Source organism: Thamnophis elegans, chromosome 11 (genome assembly GCF_009769535.1).
Source record: "Thamnophis elegans isolate rThaEle1 chromosome 11, rThaEle1.pri, whole genome shotgun sequence".
NCBI classification, from domain to species: domain Eukaryota; kingdom Metazoa; phylum Chordata; class Lepidosauria; order Squamata; family Colubridae; genus Thamnophis; species Thamnophis elegans.
Genome location: NC_045551.1, coordinates 58,296,135 through 58,318,806, shown reverse-complemented (window position 1 = coordinate 58,318,806; position 22,672 = coordinate 58,296,135). Strand labels below are relative to the sequence as shown.

The following is a 22,672-nucleotide window of genomic DNA, read 5'->3' as shown; positions in this document are numbered from 1 at the left end:
AAACATTGCCATTAGCAATGACATAGTTGTTAAATGAACCTGGCTTCCCCATTGACTTTGCTCATCAGAGGTTTACAAAAGTTGATGCCATGATCCCAGGGCACTGCAATTGTCATAAATACAATACAATACAATAGCAGAGTTGGAAGGGACCTTGGAGGTCTTCTAGTCCAACCCCCTGCCTAGGCAGGAAACCTTATACCGTTTCAGACAAATGGCTATCCAACATCTTCTTAAAGACTTCCAGTGTTGGCGCATTCACAACTTCTGGAGGCAAGCTGTTCCACTGATTCATTGTTCTAACTGTCAGGAAATTTCTCCTTCATTCTAAGTTGCTTCTCCCCTTGATTAGTTTCCACCCATTGCTTCTTGTCCTACCCTCAGGTGCTTTGGAGAATAGTTTGACTCCCTTTTCTTTGTGGCAACCCCTGAGATATTGGAACACTGCAATCATGTCTCCCCTAGTCCTTCTTTTCATCAGACTAGACATACCCAGTTCCTGCAACCGTTCCTCATATGTTTTAGCCTCCAGTCCCCTAATCCTCTTTGCTGCTCTTCTCTGCACTCTTTCTAGAGTCTCCACATCTTTTCTACATCGTGGCAACCAAAACTGAATGCAGTCTTACAAGTGTGGCCTTACCAAGGCATTATAAAGTGGTATTAACACTTCAGGTGATCTTGATTCTATCCCTCTGTTGATGCAGCCTAGAACTGTGTTGGGTTTTTTGGAAGCTGCTGCACATGGCTGGCTCATATTTAAATGGTTGTCCACTAGGATTCTAAGATCCCTCTATGAGTCAGTTGTCAAGTATCTGAGTTTTGATCATGTGACCTCAGGGATGCTGCAATGGTCATGCGAAAAATGGTCACAAGTTATTTTTTTCAATGCCTTTGTACCTTCAAACAGTCCCTAAATGAACTGTCGTAAGTCAAAGTTTATCTGTATTGTATTGCACGGCCCATATTCCTACAGAGGGTTTTGAACTGAGACAGCCATTCCAACTTTTCAAGCTCAAAACTACACTCTAACATGCAAGAAGCACATTTGCTGATTTTTGAAATGTAGCATGACTTTTATTTAATTAGATAATTTCAACATTTAGAAAAACTTGGGATGCCAAGTTACTCAACCCCGATAATCCAACCACCAACCTTTCAACCTACTAACTACCCTTTTTCTGTCTTTGAGCAACAGCGTGGTCTATCTCGATTAGCAATTGTAATGTTTCTTCACAGGTTGCTAAATTACAAATATATTTTTCAAGGGAAATAAAAGAACAGGACTTCTTTTCTTACTATCATCACTTCATTCCACAAATGACACTTTAGAAGTTGGTCTCTTCTAATCTTCTTTCCTCCTATAAAACTTCCTTCCTTCCTTCCTTCCTCCCTCCCTCCCTCCATCCATCCATCCATCCATCCTTTCCTTCCTTCCTCAACTCTAAGCAGTAAAACCATCTATTCCCTCCCTTCTGCCTTTCCTTAAGTATCTATCCTCTGCATGCTAAACTAAGCAACTTCTCCTCAGTCACTATATAAATCTTAACATTCCTCCCTTCATCGAAAAGATGTGTAAGAAGCAAGGAGAGAAAAAAAAGAAGCTTTCCTTTCATCGTAGAAGTTAAAATTTGATTATTTCCTAAGCTGTTGGAATACATTCCATAACACCAAGATTACAAAAGCTGTTTGCAGAGATATTCACTGATGCGGCTAAAAATCACAATTAAATTTGAGGCAAAGGTGGAGAGACATGGATATAGTCTTTCATGCAAAGAGTTCATTACCAGACCGAATCTAATAGTTGTGCAACAAAGTGTTTTTACTGTAGTTTCCATTTCACCACCCATCATTTACCATATCCTGTCGGTAGTTGGAATAAGCCCTTGGAGCAAGGCAATGACTTCTTATTCCATGGAAAGGTCAGGCATGTTCTCGGAAGTTCACACTTTTGTTTTGAAGTACATTATTAAAAACCATGAATCAGAAGAAGATGGAAAAGCTTTTCCAAGCTTTTAATATTTTCTTTGGAGAACTTCCAAAGCAGCAAAGGTTGGCCATTTCTAATCTCTAAAGTGTGATTAAGGTAAGACACACAAAAGCACAATTCTCACCAAGACAGTTGTGAAATTGGCACGTGGCTGAGCAGTTTTACCTTTCGTCCCCAGAGTTTGCAATTTTGCTAATAGCAGGTATATAGAGATACGTGTCTTTATATAGTCTTCAATCCGAATACAAAAACACGATAAAGTAAGATGTAAGGGCCTCGTGATTTCTGCTTAATTTTAATGATGCACCCACAATGTCAAATAAAGGGCAAGGAACACAGATTTTTGGTTCCGTCTTTGAACTGAGCTTTATGAATGTAATTTTTTTGACATATGCTGCGTTGTCAGTCTTAGCAAAGAATTATTCACTCCAAAACCAACCCTTGGGGAGAATAAAAAAATTGAGAAGAACAGCTGGTTTTTTCGTGAATCTCCCGTGATGAGGACGTATTACTAATTCGCGGAAAGTCCTACGGATGGTGGGTGCTGGTTTTTATTTCGCTAACCTCATTTCAAATGCCAGGGGAAAGGTTAAATAAACCTTTACATTATGAGATTCTACCTAGTATATATTTATTACTATTAATAAAGGTACTGTATCTTGATTAATGATATAAATGTCTATTCAGGTTGTTAGAGGTAACCTTACTAGCCGACATTCCAACAGGCCAAACAATAAGAAGAAACAAGTCCCCGCAGTACAGAATAATTCAAGTAATAAGATTTTGAGCTGTATGGGACTTCCTCCATTCAGGAATTTGGGACATCTGATTCCCGCAAATTATGATTTAACTCTATGTACTGCGCTCTACATGGGGCTGCCCTTGAAGAGTGTTCAAAGACTTCAGTTAGTCCAGAATGCAGCCGCGCGAGCGATTGTGGGTGTACCTAGGTACACCCACATCACACCTATCCTCCGCGAGCTGCACTGGCTACCCATTAGTCTCCGAATCCACTTCAAGGTGCTGGTCGCTACCTATAAAGCCCTACATGGCATCGGACCTGGGTACCTGAGAGACCGCCTCCTGCCGATTACCTCCCTCAGACCGATAAGATCTCACAGGTTAGGTCTCCTCCAGATTCCATCTGTCAGCCAATGTCGGCGGGCGACTCCCCAGGGGAGAGCCTTCTCTGTTGCAGCTCCAGCCCTCTGGAATGACCTCCCCGTGGAGATCTGGACCCTTACTACCCTCATGGCCTTCCGCAAAGCCACCAAGTCCTGGCTGCTCCAGCAAGCCAGGGGGCTTGTGAAACATCCAGCCCCACGGAAATTGTGAATGTTGCGCCTTTTTTAAAAAGTGTTGTCTTGTCTATTTATCCCCTTTCCCTTGTCTGTTGTGAGCCGCCTGGAGTCCTCCGAGAGTGGGCGGCATACAAGACAAATAAAATGAAATAAAATGAAATGAAATATTTAGGGATGTGGTGGCTCAATGGATAAGACGCTGAGCTTGTCGATTAGAAAGATAGGCAGCTCGGCGGTTCGAATCCCTAGCGCCGCATAACAGAGAGGTTCCCAGCTTCTGCCAATCTAGCAGTTTGAAAGCAAATAGAAAAAATAGGCACTAGGTACCTTTGGTGGGAAGGTAACAGCGTTCTGTGCACCTTCGGCATTTAGTCATGCCAGCCACATGACCATGGAGATGTCTTCGGACAGCCCTGGCTCTTCGGTTTTGAAATGGAGATGAGTACCGCCCTCTAAATTTGGGAACGACTAGTACATATGTACAAGGGGAACTTTTACCTTTACTGCCCTATTTGATGTCCCACTCACTCCCCACACACAAACATGGCAAGAGTTGTACAGGTGCTTATTCAACCACCATCCCCAATAGGTCCTCAGAAAACACTCCCACTGCACAAGTTCAGATTCTGAACTCAGCACAGCAAGAGTTGTTGAGAAACTGAATCCACAGGCACAAAAGCAATCCAGGATACAAGGCACAAACACACATGACACAGAACTGGGCATGTTGCTCCAGCAGCACTAGATTCCTCAGGCAATGCCAGTGAAACCCTTCATGAGAGGTGAGGTTGCCTCCTCATGAATAGCCTAGCCAATCAGCAAAGTGCCTGCCTCCTCTCTGTCTACTTGTCCTTGGATTCCGCCTCTTCCTCATTGCTATGGGGAGGCAGCTGCTCCTGGTCCTTGCCTGGTGCCTCCTGACCAACTTGCTGCAGCTGTAGTTCACCTGCTTCAGCCTGTCACTCATCTTATCAACCCAGCTGAGGCTGCTCCATCAGGCTAGTATTCCCTGAGCTCTCATCCTGGCCAATACTCGGCTCTAAGCTTTCCTCTGCAGAGTCAAACTTACGCTCCACTTCTGAACTCACATCTGGAGAGGGGTCTGAGGGTGGATCCATGCAGAGATTATATTCAGCCAGTTCGAACCAGTTCACCCAAACCAGTAGTGGAAATTGCAGCTGGGCCAACCCGCCCACCCACCTACCCCTGCTCTATGCCATCCCATTTAGGCATGTTTTCAAGCCAAAGCATGTGTGTGGAAGGCCGAATGCATGCATGGACATGTGTGTGCTGGTTCCACCACAAAACCGCTAAGCCCTTATCCGTGCCGACATAAGTGCGGAGGCAAATCCGTGCCATCTGAAGCACTAAGGAAAACGTGACCCTACCATGATGACATAACCGCGGAGGGCAAATCCGCGCCTCCCGAAGCACTAAACCTAACCCTAAACCTAGCCCTAAACCTAACCCTAACCCTAACCCTAAACCTAACCCTAAACCTAACCCTAAACCTAACCCTAAATCTAATCCTAACCCTTACCTTAATTTAAATCGGCTTTCTGCCGCCGCGCTGTTTTAAAGCGCCCTTCTGTCGCCGCGCTGTTTTCACAGCAGTGATGACGCGCGGTGATGACATCGCGGCTTTAGCGACGCGGTTTTATCACCACTATTTTGACGAGCGCAGTTTTGTCGTGCCACGGTGTGTGCTCACATTTGCAAACCGGTGGGGAAGGGAAGTGAATACCACCCTTGGATCCATGACACACACAAGTTCAAATCACTAAAAAAAGAAACACCAAAACCAGTGCATTCATTTCTATGAAACAAGCATTCCACACTCCCCATAAAGTGATGTTGGTAGATCACTTTTGCAAAGGGAACACAACCTCGGCATTCGTTGATGTTTATAATTCATATTTGTAGCTTCTGGAAAGATGGAACCTGTGTAAGCAGATTCCCTGAATCAAATCGGTGGAGTCTGTATAATACAAGGATCTTACTATTCACACTTCACTTAGAGGAACTTAGAGTTAGAGTTGGCCACTGGCCCCTCCAGCAGCTGAATCACATTAGGAGGAGGCGTGGGAGTCAGGGTCAGCTTCAAGGCAACCTGGGAGCTCTGAGGGGGAAGAGGGGATGGAGCTGTCATAGAGACAGACAGACAGACAGAGGCAGAGCCTGGGCTGTCCGTCAGCTCTCAGATGGAGAGTCAACAGCCCCCAGGTCTGGAAGTGGTTGGTGAAGAAGAAGAGAAACAGCTGGGTCCAGTGCCTAACACATGACTGTGCAGAAGGCAGAGGAGAGGAGAGCAGTGGAAATCCATGGGCTGATCCTGGGGAAGGAAGAGCCACCGCTGCTAACGAGGCCCCTAGCTTTGGAGATAAAAGGCAGGGGGCGGATATGAATAGGTGTGGCCGACAACTATTCATCTTCCGGATGGCCTCCCTTGCTAGCCTGTGAGAAAAATCTTTTTGTGGGGTTGCTGGCATTTCTAATAAAGGAATCTTTTGAGTTCACCTCACAGGTTTTGTCATGTTTGAGGAGCTGCGTCAGAACAATAGGGATGAAAAACAGAAATTTGGTAATATTTTGGACATGGACCATTAAAATATCATTTATTAGTTGAGTGATCAAAAAATGTTTCCATCACTTATAAGTTAAATGAATGTGGTCTGTAGTTCTATCAGTTCTTGGGATAGTTGAGTCTCAGTTGTATTTGATTGCATCGTATTGTATCACCATTATAAGTTATCTGGAGTCTGAAAACAACTAAACGAATGAATAAATAGAACTGCTTGTGTACATTGGCCACAATGATGTCATAGAATGAAATGCTAAAACATTTGAGATGCTTTATTTAACGATGACATGTTTACATTGTAAGTAAATAAATTGAGTTTCCCAAGCATCTCACTCTCTCCCCCCTTTCATTCATTTAAAAAGTTAGTGTTCCACTATTAGACTTTTGAAATTTATACTAGCAACATACATCCCTTATATAACTGTTTGACAATTCTGTATTTTAAATATTTTAACGTATCTGACATTATAATATACTGCTGCCAGCATTTAACACTATCCCTTAGAGATAATTTCATTGCAACAAAAAATTCCAGCTTTATAAGAAGTTACGTTTTGCATTTTAAGCAGAGCAGAAGTGTAGACATATCTTTATATTTTAGAGTCCCAATATTCATGACAGCCAAGGTTGTCTGAGCTGATTACCAATTTTCTTAAAATATGAAGTGCTTCTGTGTGTGAGAGGGAGAGAAGGAGAGGGAGAGAGATAGTGGGGGAAGGAGGGAGAGAGAGGAGGAAGCGGAGGAGGAAGGAAGAAGAGGAAGAAGAAGAGGAGCAAGGAAGAAGGAGGAGGAGCAAGAGGAGGAGCAAGAGGAGGAAGGAAGAAGAGGAGGAGGAGGGAAGAAGAGGAGGAAGAGGAGGAAGGAAGGAGAAAGGAGGAAGAAGAGAAGGAAGGGGAGGAAGAGGAGGAGGGAAGAAGAGGAGGAAGGAAGGAAGAAGAAGAAGAAGAGGAGGAGGAAGAGGAGGAAGGAAAAAGAAGAAGAGGAGGAGGGAAGAAGAAGAGGAGGAGGAGGGAAGAAAAAGAGTAGAAGGAGGAGGAAGAGGAGGAAGGAAGAAGAGGAGGAGGAAGGAGGAGGAGGATGAAAGAGGAGGAAGGAAGGAGGGAGGGAAGGAAGGAGAAGAAGAAGAAGAAAAGGAGGAGGAGGAGGGTAAAAATATATAATGCAATCAATGATTGTCAAGTATACATTATAAGATTGAAACAGAGTCTTACAAAACATGGTGTAGCTTGAGATTTGTCCATTATCACTAAATCCCACCTGCACCTCCCATCCTCCCAGGATCTTTCCAAAGGCTTCCCATATTTTAATATACTCCTTGACAGTTCATCATAAGTAGATGATGGATGTGAATATTTTTTTTCCAGTGTGTACTCCATTTTTTTTTTTTCATTCTGCGTGAAAAGTTTTATGTTGAGGCTATTTGTCCCAACGGGAGGACTAAAACAGTTATTAATATTGGCGAACCTTGCAAAACATGGAACTCTAGGACCTAAATTTCATCCACCAACTCTATTTGTGCAAATCTAAGATAACCACAGTCCAAAGGACTTTCTACACTGCATTAATATTTTTCACTTTAAGGCACCACCAATGGACAGTTATGCGTTTCTAGGGAAATAAATCCAACACTATAGTACTATTTTTTCTTCATTCTAAAAGGAACCATGGGTCTAGCTGTTGACTTCTTAGAAAAACTGAACTTTATAAAGAGTGAAGAACAATATCTGAAAATAATTGTGATGACATTGAGTATAAATACAAAGACTTGCACACAGAGGTAAATTCCATTACTACCTGTAACATAAGCAGAGCCCTGAAAATTAGAAAATAGAACATAGAATAACTGGAGTTGGAAGGGACCTTGGAGGTCCTCTAGTCCAACCCCCTGCTTGAGCAGGAGACTCTATATCAGGGATAGTTAACCTTTTTGTCCTCCTGTGCCGAAAGTACACACACAGATGTGACAGATGCAATCCACCGCAGCCCATTTTGGGCCTACCAGGCCTCCCTAAAGCCTCCTGGGACCAAAAACTGGGCGTGAAGGGGGCACCGCCCCCTGCACTCCCCATCCCCCCCGCGCATGCACGCGTGACCCCCCTACACCCCGATGCCCTGATCCACAACCTCTGAAGGCAAACCTTTCCACTGGTTGATTGTAGTCACTGTTTGGAAATTTCTCCTTAGTCCTAAGTTGTTTCTCCCTTTGATTAGTTTCCATCTAATCTTATTTTGCATTCAGGTGCTTTGGAAAATAGTTTGACCCCTTCATCTAAGTGGCAGCCCCTCAAATATTGGAACATTGCTACCGTAGCACACTCTGCCTCCTTCTCGCTAAACTAGACATATCCAATTCCTTGGGTTTAGGAACAAAATAATTTAGACTCAATCATACACTTGTTTCTCCGGAAATAATTCATTTTGAACTCAGTGAATTTACTCTTGGGAAGCTATGGCTAAAATAACTACTACTTAGTTTATTTTTTAAAAAATATGTACATTTCCTCATTTCACTAGGGTATTTGAGTGGTTTACAAGGATACAATGAAAGTATCCATATCAGAAACATAGAAAGCAAAATAAATAAAAGCATTTCAATATGAAACATAAACTTGTTTCTTATTCAGACTCAGAGGCAGAATCTGTCTTATTAAAATGCCCAATCAATACTTAATACTTCCTTTTTAAGTAGTAACATTATTACATTTTAAACATGAGAAATATAAAAAATAACAGAAACAAATAACTAAGCTTATAAGATTATTTAAAGAAAAATAAGTTAATACTTCTAATTGTTTATCAACTCTTAATTGTCATAATTAATTGAAAACTGCTCTTTATAAATCTCCAAGAAAGTAGAAACATTTTTATTAACAGCATGTTATTGATTACTATGGTTACAGGGTTTTCTTTCAATTTTTAAGATAATTTTATTTATATTCTTATATCCATATTGCTTATATTTTTCTGGTTTTTTTTTAAATGGATCATGTATAAAGATTTGATTTGGATACATTTATATTTTTAACATCTTTATTTATTTATACAATGTTTAAAATGCCGAAGTAACTTCCTGGAATGCATTTCCTATGTTTAACCACAATACATTTAGGAGAATTTGTCACTTGATATGTAAATCAGAATTTTTTCCCCCTGCCTGGCTAAAGTTTAGAAGCTTCTGTCTTCCAGAGATAATAAATCTTGAATGTCCATATCTTAATATAGTTCTTAAAATATCCACCAAACTTTTCAATGAAAACCCATCAGGAAGACCAATTTTACTAGATAGTTCTTAAGTCATTCAAGACCCAAATTGCTCCCCAGAGGAAATGCAGGCACCTCTTGATGAGTAGATGACATTCTTCTTAGCCCAACAAGGAAATCAACTTGTTCCCTAGAGAATTTTTTACAGATCTCACTCTTCTTCCCAACAAACTTTTCCAGACTAGGATCTCGGTGACATCTCCCACTGGCCTAAGGAAAAGATTCTCTAAAGAGAGCTGGTGTATACAATGCACCAATCAGAAGAGAAGGAAGACATCAGGATGGCTTGCTGCTGCAATGCACACCTTTGGGGTTGCAAAAGCATTTTGGATCGACCTGAATGAGTCCAGTTAATTGTTGCACAAGAAGAATTCCAAGAGAAGATGGGAATTTGGTTTTTTGAAGTCTGCTGATTCCATATCACTTGATTGTCACCTCCAAATGCTTTCTTATTTCTGAGGAAACCCCCACCACTACTTGTTAAAAAAATCTGTATTATTTATCTTTGAGGTTCCAAAAGAGAGAAGTTTGGAAAGTAAGAACATGGGAAGAGACTTGTTTTCCCCCTAGAAATTTTATATACAGTATATAAAAATGTCCGTGTGTGTGTTCCAGCATAACTCTGGAATGCCTTGAGCAATTTCAACAAAACTTGATACACAGATGACTTACTCTCTGGAAAAAAAATAATGTGGGAGTAAGACACCCCTAACACCCCTTGGGTTGTGGGTTCTGTTAAGAAACAGCCTGTTGTGCCTTTAAATGGCTTCTACTGTACTGCCATAAAATGGCTTCTACTGTGCAGCGCAGTGGAGTTATCATGGTAATGGCTTCATAGTATTCCACAAGGGGGCTCCCTCTGGTAAGGGTGAGAGTTCCAACACTAGAAATTAATTTTGGTCCCCAACATTTTCTTCCTATAAATAAATACCAGGGCAATACCGTGTTATCAGCTAGTATCTATAAGTCCTATCATGATACCTACAGATTTAAAAAGGTAAAGGTTCCCATCACACATATGTGCTAATTGTTCCCAACTCTAGAGGGCGGTGCTCATCTCTGTTTCAAAGCCGAAGAGCCAGCGCTATCTGAAGATTTCTCCATGGTGATGTAACTGGCATGGCTAAATGCTGAAGGTGCACGGAACACTGTTACCTTCCCACCAAAGGTGGTTCCTATTTTTCTACTTGCATTTTTACATGCTTTCGAACTGCTAGGTTGGCAGAAGCTGGGACAAGTAACGGGAGCTCACTCAGTTACGCGGTACTAGGGATAGAACCGCCGAACGGCCGACCTTTCTGATCGACAAGCTCAGTGTCTCAGCCACTAAGCCACCGCGCCCCTTTTACCTTATCTACTGATTACCTACTTATTAATTCCATCAAGGAGTTATTTGAAATGGAAACTCCAGTTCCCCACCTTGTATGAACTGTGAATTAACTTGCATCTTAAACTGTGAATAATCTTTTATTACATTGCCGGTACATAATGAACTTATTTTAAGAGCATGCTCTTTTAAAAGCACATCTGGTGTGCTTCAGGTACACATCTAAAACTGTGAATGAAACAAACAGAGGTAACCAACATGGCTTTGAAAAAGGGGCCCCATCAGGAGGTTGCAGCTACTACTGGTTCCTCTTACGTTGTACATTTGGATCTTTCCTTCTAGGGCTTGAACTGGCCCTTTTGATGTTTGATACAATTGAAAGGGAAATCCAGATGAAGAATGCCAGGGATTTATGACAATAAATATGAATATTTCTACATCAGGCTACACAGTCATCTAATTTTTATTTCAACAGAAGAGCTCTCACTCAAGACACGCAGTGAACAGGAATAATACACCCTTGAATAAAGCTTCATAATTCTTCTAACGTGGAGGAAAATGAAGCTATAAAATAATTTCTTATCAATGTAGAAATTACTTAACCAAAGACGATTTCTCTCACCAAAGTTTATGCTACAATAAAAATGATATTCTCCAAGCTGCATAAAAAAAACCCCTTCATACTTTGTTAATTGCTTTGAACTGATTGTACATCCCTATCTCAAGTCAATTAATTCTGATGAAGTTAAGCAAATTCTGCGGTGGGAATGCTGATCAGTAGGGATGGGGGAGAAATGTAATTTTAATCAAAACAACCAAACTTAGACTCAATCAATGCACAAGTTGGATCTGATTCATACATATCTATGTTTCCCAAGTTTGAAGTGCAATTTGTGAGTCATTAAATGCATAACAAAAAAGACATATGAAAGGCATTGGGTCTTGCTTTCTGCTACATAAAAGTACTTACCAAAATTAAGTAGATCTTAAAAAAACCCAGACAAAAATTATTTATAGTAAAAAAAAAATGTCTTTCCTTCCTTCCTTCCTTCCTTTTTCTTCCTTCCTTCTCACATATGTATTATTTTTGTTTTAATTGTAAGTTTCCAATAAGAGGAGGAAATGACAGCAAGGATTTGAAAACAATTTCTATATTTTTAAAAGTACACATATATTTATCTGTTCTGACTCCCTCCTCCATCCAGTAACGAATGCTGAGACAAGCTTAACTGGAATGTCACAGCACTTTATTAGCAAGAAACCAAAACCTTGGTGGCTGAAAGCCAAGCATAACAAACAGATAAGAACCTTGGCAGCAACTCAGACTTCGACAGATAACAGCTTCTCCAGCGTTAGGAATGACTTTGAATCCTGCAAAACCAGGCTCCTCCCAGTCTCTCTTTAAATACTATCTTGAGAGGAGCCTAATTACAATCACCTGGGTCCAATTATCTTCGGTAACTGCGTAGCTGCTCTGTACATTGATCTGCCCGGCGTTGCTGGGCACCCAGGAACAACTCCCTTGGCTCCTCCCCACTGCTCCAATGCATGACATCCGGATCACATTCCCTTGTCTCCTCCCCACTGGTCCAAGGCTCAGGCGCCTCCTGGTGGCCAACCAGCCTCTCTGCGCCCTGCTCGGAGTCGGAACCCTGTCCAGGGTCCTCCACATCCTCCAGAGCCGACTCATAGGGCCCCTCACTGTTGGAGTCTGGTGGCAGCTCCAACGGCTCCTGCTGGGCCACAACATTTATCTATCATATTGACTTTGAAAATAAAGGATAAAGAGGAATTGGTGTACTTCAAGACATGGGAAAGATTTTATGACTGGCTAGAGAAAGGAATTTAGAAAAGAAAATAAGGGGAAGATACAGAACCAGGGGTGGGTTTCAACCGGTTCGCGGCGGTCCCCACGAACCGGTTGGTTGGCAAACCCAGAAGTAAGTAACTTCCGGGAACGGCGAAGGGCCCACCCGCCCACCCGCGCTCCTTACCCGGTTTTGACAAGTTCTGCGCTTCCACGCATGCGCAGGACGCATACAGCGCCTGCGCGATCCTCCAGGAGCAGCTGGAGCATCGCACAGATGCTAGTACGCATGCGTGCACCACGCACATGCACGAGGATGCCGCCGGCCCCGTTCCAACCGAACCGGTTGGAACGGGGCGAGAAACCCACCCCTGTACAGAACCCAGACGATACACTATTAAATGGGAAACGGGGCAAAGAGGAGGGAAACAGAAAAGGAAGTACTAAATATACAAGTATATATTCAAGAGTGAGATATAAAGCCGGGGGGGGGGGGAAACATAGTTAGGATATATTAGTGAAGGGAAGGGAATAAGAAATGATACTAAACTATATTTGGGTTTGGGGAAATGCCATCCCAAGAAAACATAAATTGAGATTTGAAAGAGACACCTATAACAACAAAAGAAAGGAAGAGAGGATGAGAGGAAGAGGAGGGAAGGAAGAAAGAGGTAAGGAGATAAGGGTGGAAGGGAGAGAAAGAGAAGGAGAGAGGGTAGGAAGGGGAAGAGTAGGAGTAGGGGAGAGGTAAGGGAAGAAGGAAGAGGAAGGAGAGGAGGAAGGAAGGAAGGAAATAGAGAAGGGAGGGAGGGATAAAAGAAAGGGAAAATAAGGTGGTGTTAAAACAGGTGGGTGATATGATAAATAAAGCAAACCAAATTATATATTATAATTTTTTAAATGGAATGATAAATGTATAAGAATGGCAAATGTAAAGAAGAACTGTATGAATGTATACCTATAATTGTATGTAAGAGAATAAAAATTTTAAACAAACTTTTCAAGAATAATATTTATTTATCATCTATCTCACTTATCTATTTATGTGGGTGACATATGTACTATTTTTGTTTTCACTGCAAATTCCCAAGAAAGGAAGGAAAGAAAAGTAAGGATTTTAAAAACAAGAAACTCAGTAAAACGACATGATTTGTCATTTTAATAGAGGTAAACAGAACTAGCAGAGCAAAGGAAATAAACAAAAAAGATAACCGGACAATGAAGCTCTTTGCAGAATGAATGTCGGGTCAAAAATTGTCAAGCTAATATTCATCTCTAATTTCAAGGACCATTTTTTTTTTGCTTGAGCCTTGGCCCCTTTTCCTGTTTTACTTTATGATCTTAAGTTAAATAGTGTGTGGGAAATTAACCTCATTCCTCATAGCCATCCTTCTACTACTCTTATACTTTCTTAGCTATTTTAATAAACCCACAAAATGATTGCAACAGGAGCAGGAGTTGGGTTCTGTCCCTCTTAAAATTTAAGCATTGAGAACAGGGGTGGGTTGCTGCTGGTGTTACTGCCGGTTTGTTCCGTGCGCGCTTTGCGTTCCTGACTCTAGGGGCCAGTGCCCATATCCAATTCAAAGCTGAAGAGCTACAGCTGTCCGAAGACATCTCCATGATCATGTGGCCGGCAAGACTAAATGCTGAAAGCGCACGGAACACTGTTACCTTCCCACCAAAGGTGGTTCCTATTTTTCTACTTGCATTTTTTACATGCTTTCGAACTGCTAGGTTGACAGAAGCTGGGAAAAGTCACGGGAGCTCACTCTATTATGCGGCACTAGGGATTCGAACCACCAAACAGCCAACCTTTCTGATCAAGCTCAGCATCTTAGCCACTGAGCCACTGCATTCCATAGATAGATAGATAGATAGATAGATAGATAGATAGATAGATAGATAGATAGATAGATAGATAGATAGATAGATAGATAGATAGATAGAATTAAATATTTAGATATTTAGATATTTAGATATTTAGATATTTAGATATTTAGATATTTAGATATTTAGATATTTAGATAGATGATAGATAGATAGATAGATAGATAGATAGATAGATAGATAGATAGATGATAGATAGATAGATAGATAGATAGATAGATAGATAGATAGATAGATAGATAGATGCTAGATAGATAGATGGTAGTTAGGTAGATAGATAGATAGATAGATAGATAGAGATAGATAGATAGATAGATAGATAGATAGATAGATAGATAGATAGATAGATAGATAGATGATAGATAGATAGATAGATGGTAGTTAGGTAGATAGAGATAGATAGATAGATAGATAGATAGATAGATAGATAGATAGATAGATAGATAGATAGATAGATGGTAGTTAGGTAGATAGAGATAGATAGATAGATAGATAGATAGATAGATAGATAGATAGATAGATAGATAGATAGAATTAAATATTTAGATATTTAGATATTTAGATATTTAGATATTTAGATATTTAGATATTTAGATATTTAGATATTTAGATATTTAGATATTTAGATATTTAGATGATAGATAGATAGATAGATAGATAGATAGATGATAGATAGATAGATAGATAGATAGATAGATAGATAGATAGATAGATAGATAGATGCTAGATAGATAGATGGTAGTTAGGTAGATAGAGATAGATAGATAGATGATAGATAGATAGATAGATAGATAGATAGATAGATAGATAGATAGATGATAGATAGATAGATGGTAGTTAGGTAGATAGAGATAGATAGATAGATAGATAGATAGATAGATAGATAGATAGATAGAGAGTAGGTAGGTAGGTAGGTAGGTAGGTAGGTAGGTAGATAGGAAGGTAGGTAGGTATGGATGGAGAGAGAGAGAGAGAGAATTAGATAGATAGATAGATAGATAGATAGATAGATAGATAGATAGATAGATAGATAAATGGTAGGTGGTAGGTAGTAGGTAGGTACGTAGGTAGGTAGGTAGGTAGGTAGAGATAGATAGATAGATAGATAGATAGATAGATAGATAGATAGATAGATAGATAGACAGACAGACAGACAGACAGACAGACAGACAGACAGACAGACAGACAGACCGACCGACAGACAGACAGACAGACAGACAGACAGACAGATAGATAGATGGATGATGGTAGCCCTTTCTGCATGTATGCAACATTGCATAGGATAATCAAATATCGAACTGAAATTGCAGGATAACACAGCCAAACATGATTATGTCCCATAAGGTCCATATTGTAGACATCAATGAAATCGAGACCATATGGCACAGAGATCATTTGCGCTGAATGAACATTATTCATCCTATCATACCACGTGTCATTCTATCTGTCATCTGTCATCAGAATGAAAACAACATATAAAATTCATCTTCATCCCAAAAATAAAAAAAGACATAACATCAAACTGATGTCACAATAAAGAATCAGGTTTTTTTGTCAAGCTGATTTGGTACAATCTGATGAGCTAATTGCAGGAACAATTTAGAGAAGCAAAGTCTAATCAGAGAGTGGAACGGAGGTGATAAGAAATGTCAAAGGCTTTGACCCCACCCAAATGGTTTTGAAGAAAAATTCAGAATGATTTTAGCATGAAAAAGACTAAAATTCCTCTGACTTATCATCTTTTTGTCTGTGGCTCCTCTGGACATATCTGTCACATCTTAGCACCCTGAATTCTAGTTCAACCCATTGGTTCCAGCTGTTTGAAGCCCAATCCACCTGGAATGATGGTACTATTGGGGAGGAACAGCTGGAAACACAGAGCTGAAGAAACTTCTTGGATGAGAAGGAAAATGTCTTCAAAGAAAAGTCCAGTTTTCTCTTGAAGAAGCACCTTTGGGACAACCATGACTTGGATGACTGAGAATCTCCATAAACTGGCGACATTGAGACAATGTTCACCCAAGCATTAGAAAATGGGGCTGCCCTTGAAGAGTATTCGGTGACTTTAGCTAGTCCAGAATGCGGCCGCGCGAGCGATTGTGGGTGCACTTCGCTTCACCCACATAACACATATCCTCCGCGAGCTGCACTGGCTACCTGTCGATCTCCGGGTGCGCTTCAAGGTGCTACTTGTCACCCATAAAGCCCTACATGGTAGTGGATCTGGGTACTTGAGAGACCGCCTACTGCCAATTACCTCCACGCGACCTATTAGATCTCATCGATTAGGCCTCCTCCGAGTTCCATCTGCCGGTCAATGCCAACTGGCAACTATGCGGAGGAGAGCCTTCTCGGTGGTAGCTCCGACCCTATGGAACGATCTCCCCATGGAGATTTGTACCCTCACCACCCTCCAGACCTTCCACACAGCCCTCAGAATCTGGCTATCCCGTCAGGCCTGGGGCTAAGACTGTAACCCGCCCGAATGGTATGAATGTTGTGTTTTTTAATTATGTATTGTCTTATATGTTAAAAAGTTTGTCTCCCCCTCCCCCTTGGATTGTGAGCCGCCCTGAGTCCCCCCAGGGAAAAGGGCGGCATATAAATAAACTTCTATCTATCTAATAAAATCTTGGAAAACTATTGTCTTATCTGTCCATGATTTGCCTCTAGATATGTTCTGATGTCTGTTGGGGACCAAAGGCAATGATGGGTATTAATGAAAACTCTAGGTTGTGGTTCTGCTGAGTATTGTAAAGACTTTGACAGGTTTGAAAGATATCAGCTTAAGTTCTGTCTGTGGGAAAAGTATTTTTATTAATTTAATTTTTTATTTCTGAAAGCAAAATGGTCCCCTAAGGAATGCAATATGATGCATTTTGATGAGCCATGGTGGCACAGTGGTTAGAATCCAGTACTGCAGGCTACCTCTGTTGATTGCTGGCTGCCTGCAATTTGACAGTTCAAATCTCACCAGGCTCAAGTTTGACTCAGCCTTCCATCCTTCCGTGGTCCGTAAAATGAGGACCCCAGATTGTTGGGGGCAGTAGGCTAACTCTGTAAAGCACTTAGAGGGGACTGTAAAACACTGTAAAGCGGTATATAAGTCTAAGTGCTATTGCTATGTACATTTCAGCCATATCAATTTACATCAGGAAAGGTTTAGTGGACAACTTTACAAGAACAACTTGGGTTCAGTCCGTGGATTCAAGATCTCTTTTTTCAGTTGCAAAAACCCGGGTACAATGCAAGGAATAGGGATTGAGAATAACGTAGCATGCAGCTTTAGATGAACTGAAAACAAGCTTTCCCATCCTTACAAAAAAAATATGACTGTGAATTTAAATTACAATCATATTACCATAGTAATTGCTGTAAAATTAATTCATTGCTAAACTGTTTGAAACTCAACCTAAGCTTTGCTGTCATTTTAAAGTAATTTAGGATCTCTGGAACATTTTCCTTAGTAATAGTAGTTGCACTGTCGTAGCTGGCTGCAATTATGTTTATGGAAAAATCATTGGAAATGTAAAATCATTTACAAGGGGAACTAGGTTTTTAATTGAGGAAATATCTGTACCTAAAAAAAAGAGGCTAACACTTTAATTAAGCATTTTCAGTTCATCCAAAAACAATCAACCAAGCCCCAATCTTGGTGTTTCTTCCTTTCTTGATAATAGTTTTTTTCCCCATTAATGTTAGCTGCTTTACTCACATCTGATTAATCTTTTATTCTGAACTCGGACTACCAGGATGGAAGGGAAAAAAAGGATATTCACATATCTGAGAAAACAGTGGGTGCTACTGACAAATGACATAAATAGTTCAAAGTGAGCGCAAAACCAATGTGCTAATTATTTCTTTCCATAATTAGTTGAAATATCTGATCATATAAGCACGATCGCATCCTTCTCTGCCCTCCACTTTTCCCAAGGAATTCACAAGGTATGCAGTATTCTATCAAACAAACAATTTCCATCTGCAGAAACACATATTATAAAGGCAGCATTTTAGAAAGAGAGAGAAAAAAGGATATAAAAGTATTTGCTTCAACATGATCCCAAAATGCAAAATAAAAGTTCTATCAATGACAGTATGATTTCTACATTCCTTTACAGGGGTGGGATACTACAGGTTCACTGAGGTTCGGGAGAACCCATAGTTAACGTTAAGGCTAGTTCAGAGAACCTCCAAATCCCACCCCTGGCTGGCCATGCCCATGCTGCCTCTTCCCTCCCCCCCAACCCTCCCCGCCCAGGAGTATCCACACTGCCCATTTTGGATGCAAGGTAATTGCAGGGCCCACGCGAAGGCTTGGGAAGGGCGGGAAATGGGCCTCCCGGAAGTTCCAGAAGGCTGGAAACATGCCTATTTCCAGCCTCCGGAGCCTGAGGAAGGCTAAGACGTCATCCCCCGCCATGGTGCAGGAGGCTGACTAGGCCACGCCCACCATGATCACACCCATCCAGCAACTGGGCAGAGAACCCATTACTGAAACTTTTGAAGCCCACCCCCGGTTCCTTGCGTGTTTCACCCTAAATACGGTCAGTTAATGGTAACCTAAACACATCCAGATAAACAGTGTGAAAATGCTTAATACCATTGCAGTGTTTTATAAAACCAAGCATGCTCCTGGCTTTTGGATGGGAGAATAATAGAGTTTCATGGCAGAGGAGAGCAAAACATAAATGTTCCAAGTATTTTTTTTATAGAATTTCAACTTATTTAAAAGCTTCCTCGTGCAAGTATGAAAAAGGAGATGGGTTGACTTTAACAGCGGGAAGCAGAAAGGTCAAGCAATCGATGTTTATTTATGTCTATTCTCAGAAAAATAAAACAAATGAGTTTAAAGAATAATTTTAGTTGGAAGTAATCCATGTGAAACAGTGAGGCTTGGTGTAGGATTCCTCTGCCAATCTAAAATAAAAATAAAAATAAAAGAAAGGCTTGTGGGAGCATATCCACACAGTGGCTTATTTTAATTAAAGTATAGTTAAAAATATTAATGCTGACTCTGTTCATCTTTCTGCTCTTTAGGGCATTAAGCAACACAATCAATAAAACCACATAAGCTCATTTTTGAACACGTGTAATGAGAGCAAAATCCAAGTAGGAATCTGACTTGAAGCTACACCCTGGATCCTTCTGTTCAAATGTAGATTTGTATTTGAAATCCTTGGAAGTGTACAGGGTAAAAACCTTCCAACAATATCCTGAAACCTTCTGGGACCAAATCCCATTATGTGGCGTGCAGGGAAAGGGGTAAACACTACCAGAGAGAAATACAAATTGCACTTATTTTCCATTTAGCCAATGTCACAAAAGTTCACCCTTTAGAATTATAACCGGTTAGAACTTCTTCTTGGAGGTCAAGTACTGTGTGAACCATGTCAGCTCACTGATGACATCATATCACATCCATCAATTCCTCTAACAGAGCCATTGCCATCTGCTCGGCAAACTATAATGACTTATTAGATAGATTTGCAGGAAACAAGCTGTATCTGATACGGTTATCTCATTGCTAGAAAGCCTTCTGAGATAACAGTCCCTCTAACAGTCTGGTTCCCTAAAGATTCCCGATTTCTTATCTTCAAAAAAATATTATTCCTTTGTTGTTGAATTTCAATAGGTTGGACCGGGTAATGTTTAGGTTAGGGGGAATTAAGGAAGATTTCTTCATGCTATCCCCTTGCAATTTAATGAAGCACTGAGATATCCATGGTGGTTTATAAACCCCATAAATTGAAATGTCTTTCTTTGCTCTACAACAAAGGAGAGCAACCCTATTCTTAATATTAATGGAGAGGAAATTTGAAAACAGAAGCAACATGGAAATATACCCAGAGTTAGAGGACTTTAAAGATTTGAAGGCAATTTCCTAGTTCATAATATATGCCTCTACAGTGGCCATTAAATGATAAGTAACAGAAAAAAAGGGACACAGTGGCTCAGTGGCTAAGACACTGAGTTTGTCGATCAGAAAGGCCAGCAGTTCAGGCAGTTTGAATCCCTAGTGCTGTGTAACGGAGTGAGCTCCCGTTACTTGTCTCAGCTTCTGCCAACCGAGCAGTTCGAAAGCATGTAAAATGAAGTAGAAAAATAGGAACCACCTTTGGTGGGAAGGTAACTGTGTTCTGTGCACCTTTGGTGTTTAGACATGCTGGCCACATGACCACGGAGACATCTTCGGACAGCGCTGGCTCTTCGGCTTTGAAACAAAGATGAGCACCGCCTCTTAGAGTAGGGAACAACTAGCATATATGTGTGAGGGGAACCTTTACCTTTACCTTTTTAATACAAATAATCTTCAGTCTAATTTATTGTCTTGCATTTTAATGGAAGTAACGCAACACATAAACACTTCAATTCAAGCACGCATAGATATTAGTGAATGCCCACACACAGACACAGTGTGTGTGTGTTTCAGTGTTGGGTTCCTAACTGGTTTACTACTAGTTTGCTTAGAGAGAGCGTTTTGCATGTGTGTTGCTGCGCATGTGCAGTTTACTGAAAACTGTTCTGTACATGTGCAAAAACATGCCGGTGATGGGAGAAGAGACCGGGGAACTGGTGTGGGGCGTGGCAGGCCTGGGTCGCTGCCGGTTCCAGCAACCCAGGTGGGAAAACCACTACCGGTTTGTCCGAACCGATCCAAACCAGTAGGAACCCACTTCTGATGTGTTTCTCTTAAATGTTGCTCTCATTCAGTTAGATATAAACCCAACTAAAATGAATGGAGTTGAATACGACGATAGTTTGGTTTGATGGCCCCCTAAAAAGGAGAACATCAGCTGTCGAAGTGCGTATGACCTCATCAAAATCATTTTAATGTTCCTCCAACATGGTTTTCTGGGAAAGGGCAATATTTGTTTTGCGCGATAGAGAAATTTATCTTCTGCTTCTTGCTTTGCCGTTTATTCCAGCTTCTACTGTGATCAACATTGTACTAAAATAAAGTCAACCCGAACAGCCGCTCTCAACCCATCAAAACGCAGAGACGTCTGCCAAGCCCATGTAACAGCTGGTGTTACATTAATTAGTTTAAACTATTTATTTCATCCATCTCCAGAGCAGATTGAGCAAAAACATTGTAGATTATTCTAGCATCTGTAAGTGCCCTGCAAGCATTAACCAACCAAAGTTGGAATATTAGTAGTTTGTTTAAAATATGTGTGATTACAGGCTCTCTCTCTCTCTGGGGGAAATGGCATTAAATAAATGGCAAAGAAATAATAAAAAAAATAAGTTTTAAATAACTCAAAATCTCTCCCCCCCCCCCCCAAAAAAAAAAATCTCTGCATTTGCATTAGTCTTTCGTTCCTATATCATTATTTTGTTGTCAGGAATATTCTTTCATCAATTATTATAATAATTTCTGGCACCATAACCAATAGCTAAATGCTATTCTCTGTCCAGAAATCCCTACATTTATCATTTGCTTTATATCTCTTGGAATTCAACCCAACCGGTATCAATCAACTTTATTTTAGGAAACGGCTGTTGAAAACTCTCAGCTAAAATTACTTTTTACTGAATTACTTGGTTGTAGCTATTAGGATTTTTCTATGTAGAGGTATCATAAGCCATTGTACACATCTGCATTGTCCACAGCTGCACAAACGCACACAGAGACACCCCTCAAATACAGTTGTTTTTTTTAAAAAAAAATTCATATGGGCTGTAGAAAGTCAGCACATCTAAATAATTTATCTTGCTATCAGCTTTTACACCTATCTTTGACCTTATTTCCAACTGGAATATCTACAGGTTCAAAGCCAAGGTTAAAGCAAAACTTGGTTTTATGTAGAACAATAATACCAATATTTGAATTGCTGTAGCATCCAGATGCAGAAAAGATGTTATATTTGAAAGTACACACATTGTTATTTTGATTAGCAGCATCACTGCTACTGTGGAAATAAAATAATTGTTGCTATGTGACATCAAAAAGTCACTTATTAGTTTTAGCGGCAGCTCTAAATAAAACTGAATTGTCAATGCAATAAACCATGAATGTGTTGGGCCACATACACATTCTCAATCTCCACCTCTCCAAGACATAACTAGTGTTGTACAATCAGGGCAGTAGAAATACTTAAAGTAGCAGCATGACATCGTATCAATTATTTGGTGTCATCAGAAATGCATGATTTATTACCAAGATATTGGTAGCCGAGGTGGCGCAGTGGTTAGAGTGCAGTACTGCAGGCTACTTCAGCTGACTGCTCGTTCGGCTGTTCAAATCTCACCGGCTCAGGGTTGACTCAGCCTTCCATCTTTCCGAGGTGGGTAAAATGAGGACCCGGATTGTTGGGGGCAGTATGCTGACTCTGTAAACCGCTTAGAGAGGGATGAAAGCCCTATGAAGCGGTATATAAGTCTAACTGCTATTGCTATTGCTATTGCTATATTTAATGGATTTATTAGGAGGTAGTCATTCTCCGGTCCTAATACAGAAGTCATAAGTGAAATTCTTTAAACCTTGATGGACACCTATGCATTAAGAAGCATTAG

General features: G+C 40.6%; 1 protein-coding gene across 1 annotated transcript in view; it reads right to left on the bottom strand.

Annotated features, from left to right (window-relative positions):
- The window catches only part of LOC116514649 (dachshund homolog 1-like), a 47,259-nt gene extending 42,853 nt beyond the window's left edge, over positions 1-4,406 (bottom strand). Inside the window, exon 1 of the mRNA XM_032226264.1 lies at positions 4,265-4,406. Coding sequence (XP_032082155.1) covers positions 4,265-4,406 — 142 coding nt within the window. The remainder of the gene's footprint in view (positions 1-4,264) is intronic.
- Positions 4,407-22,672: the final 18,266 nt, after the last annotated feature.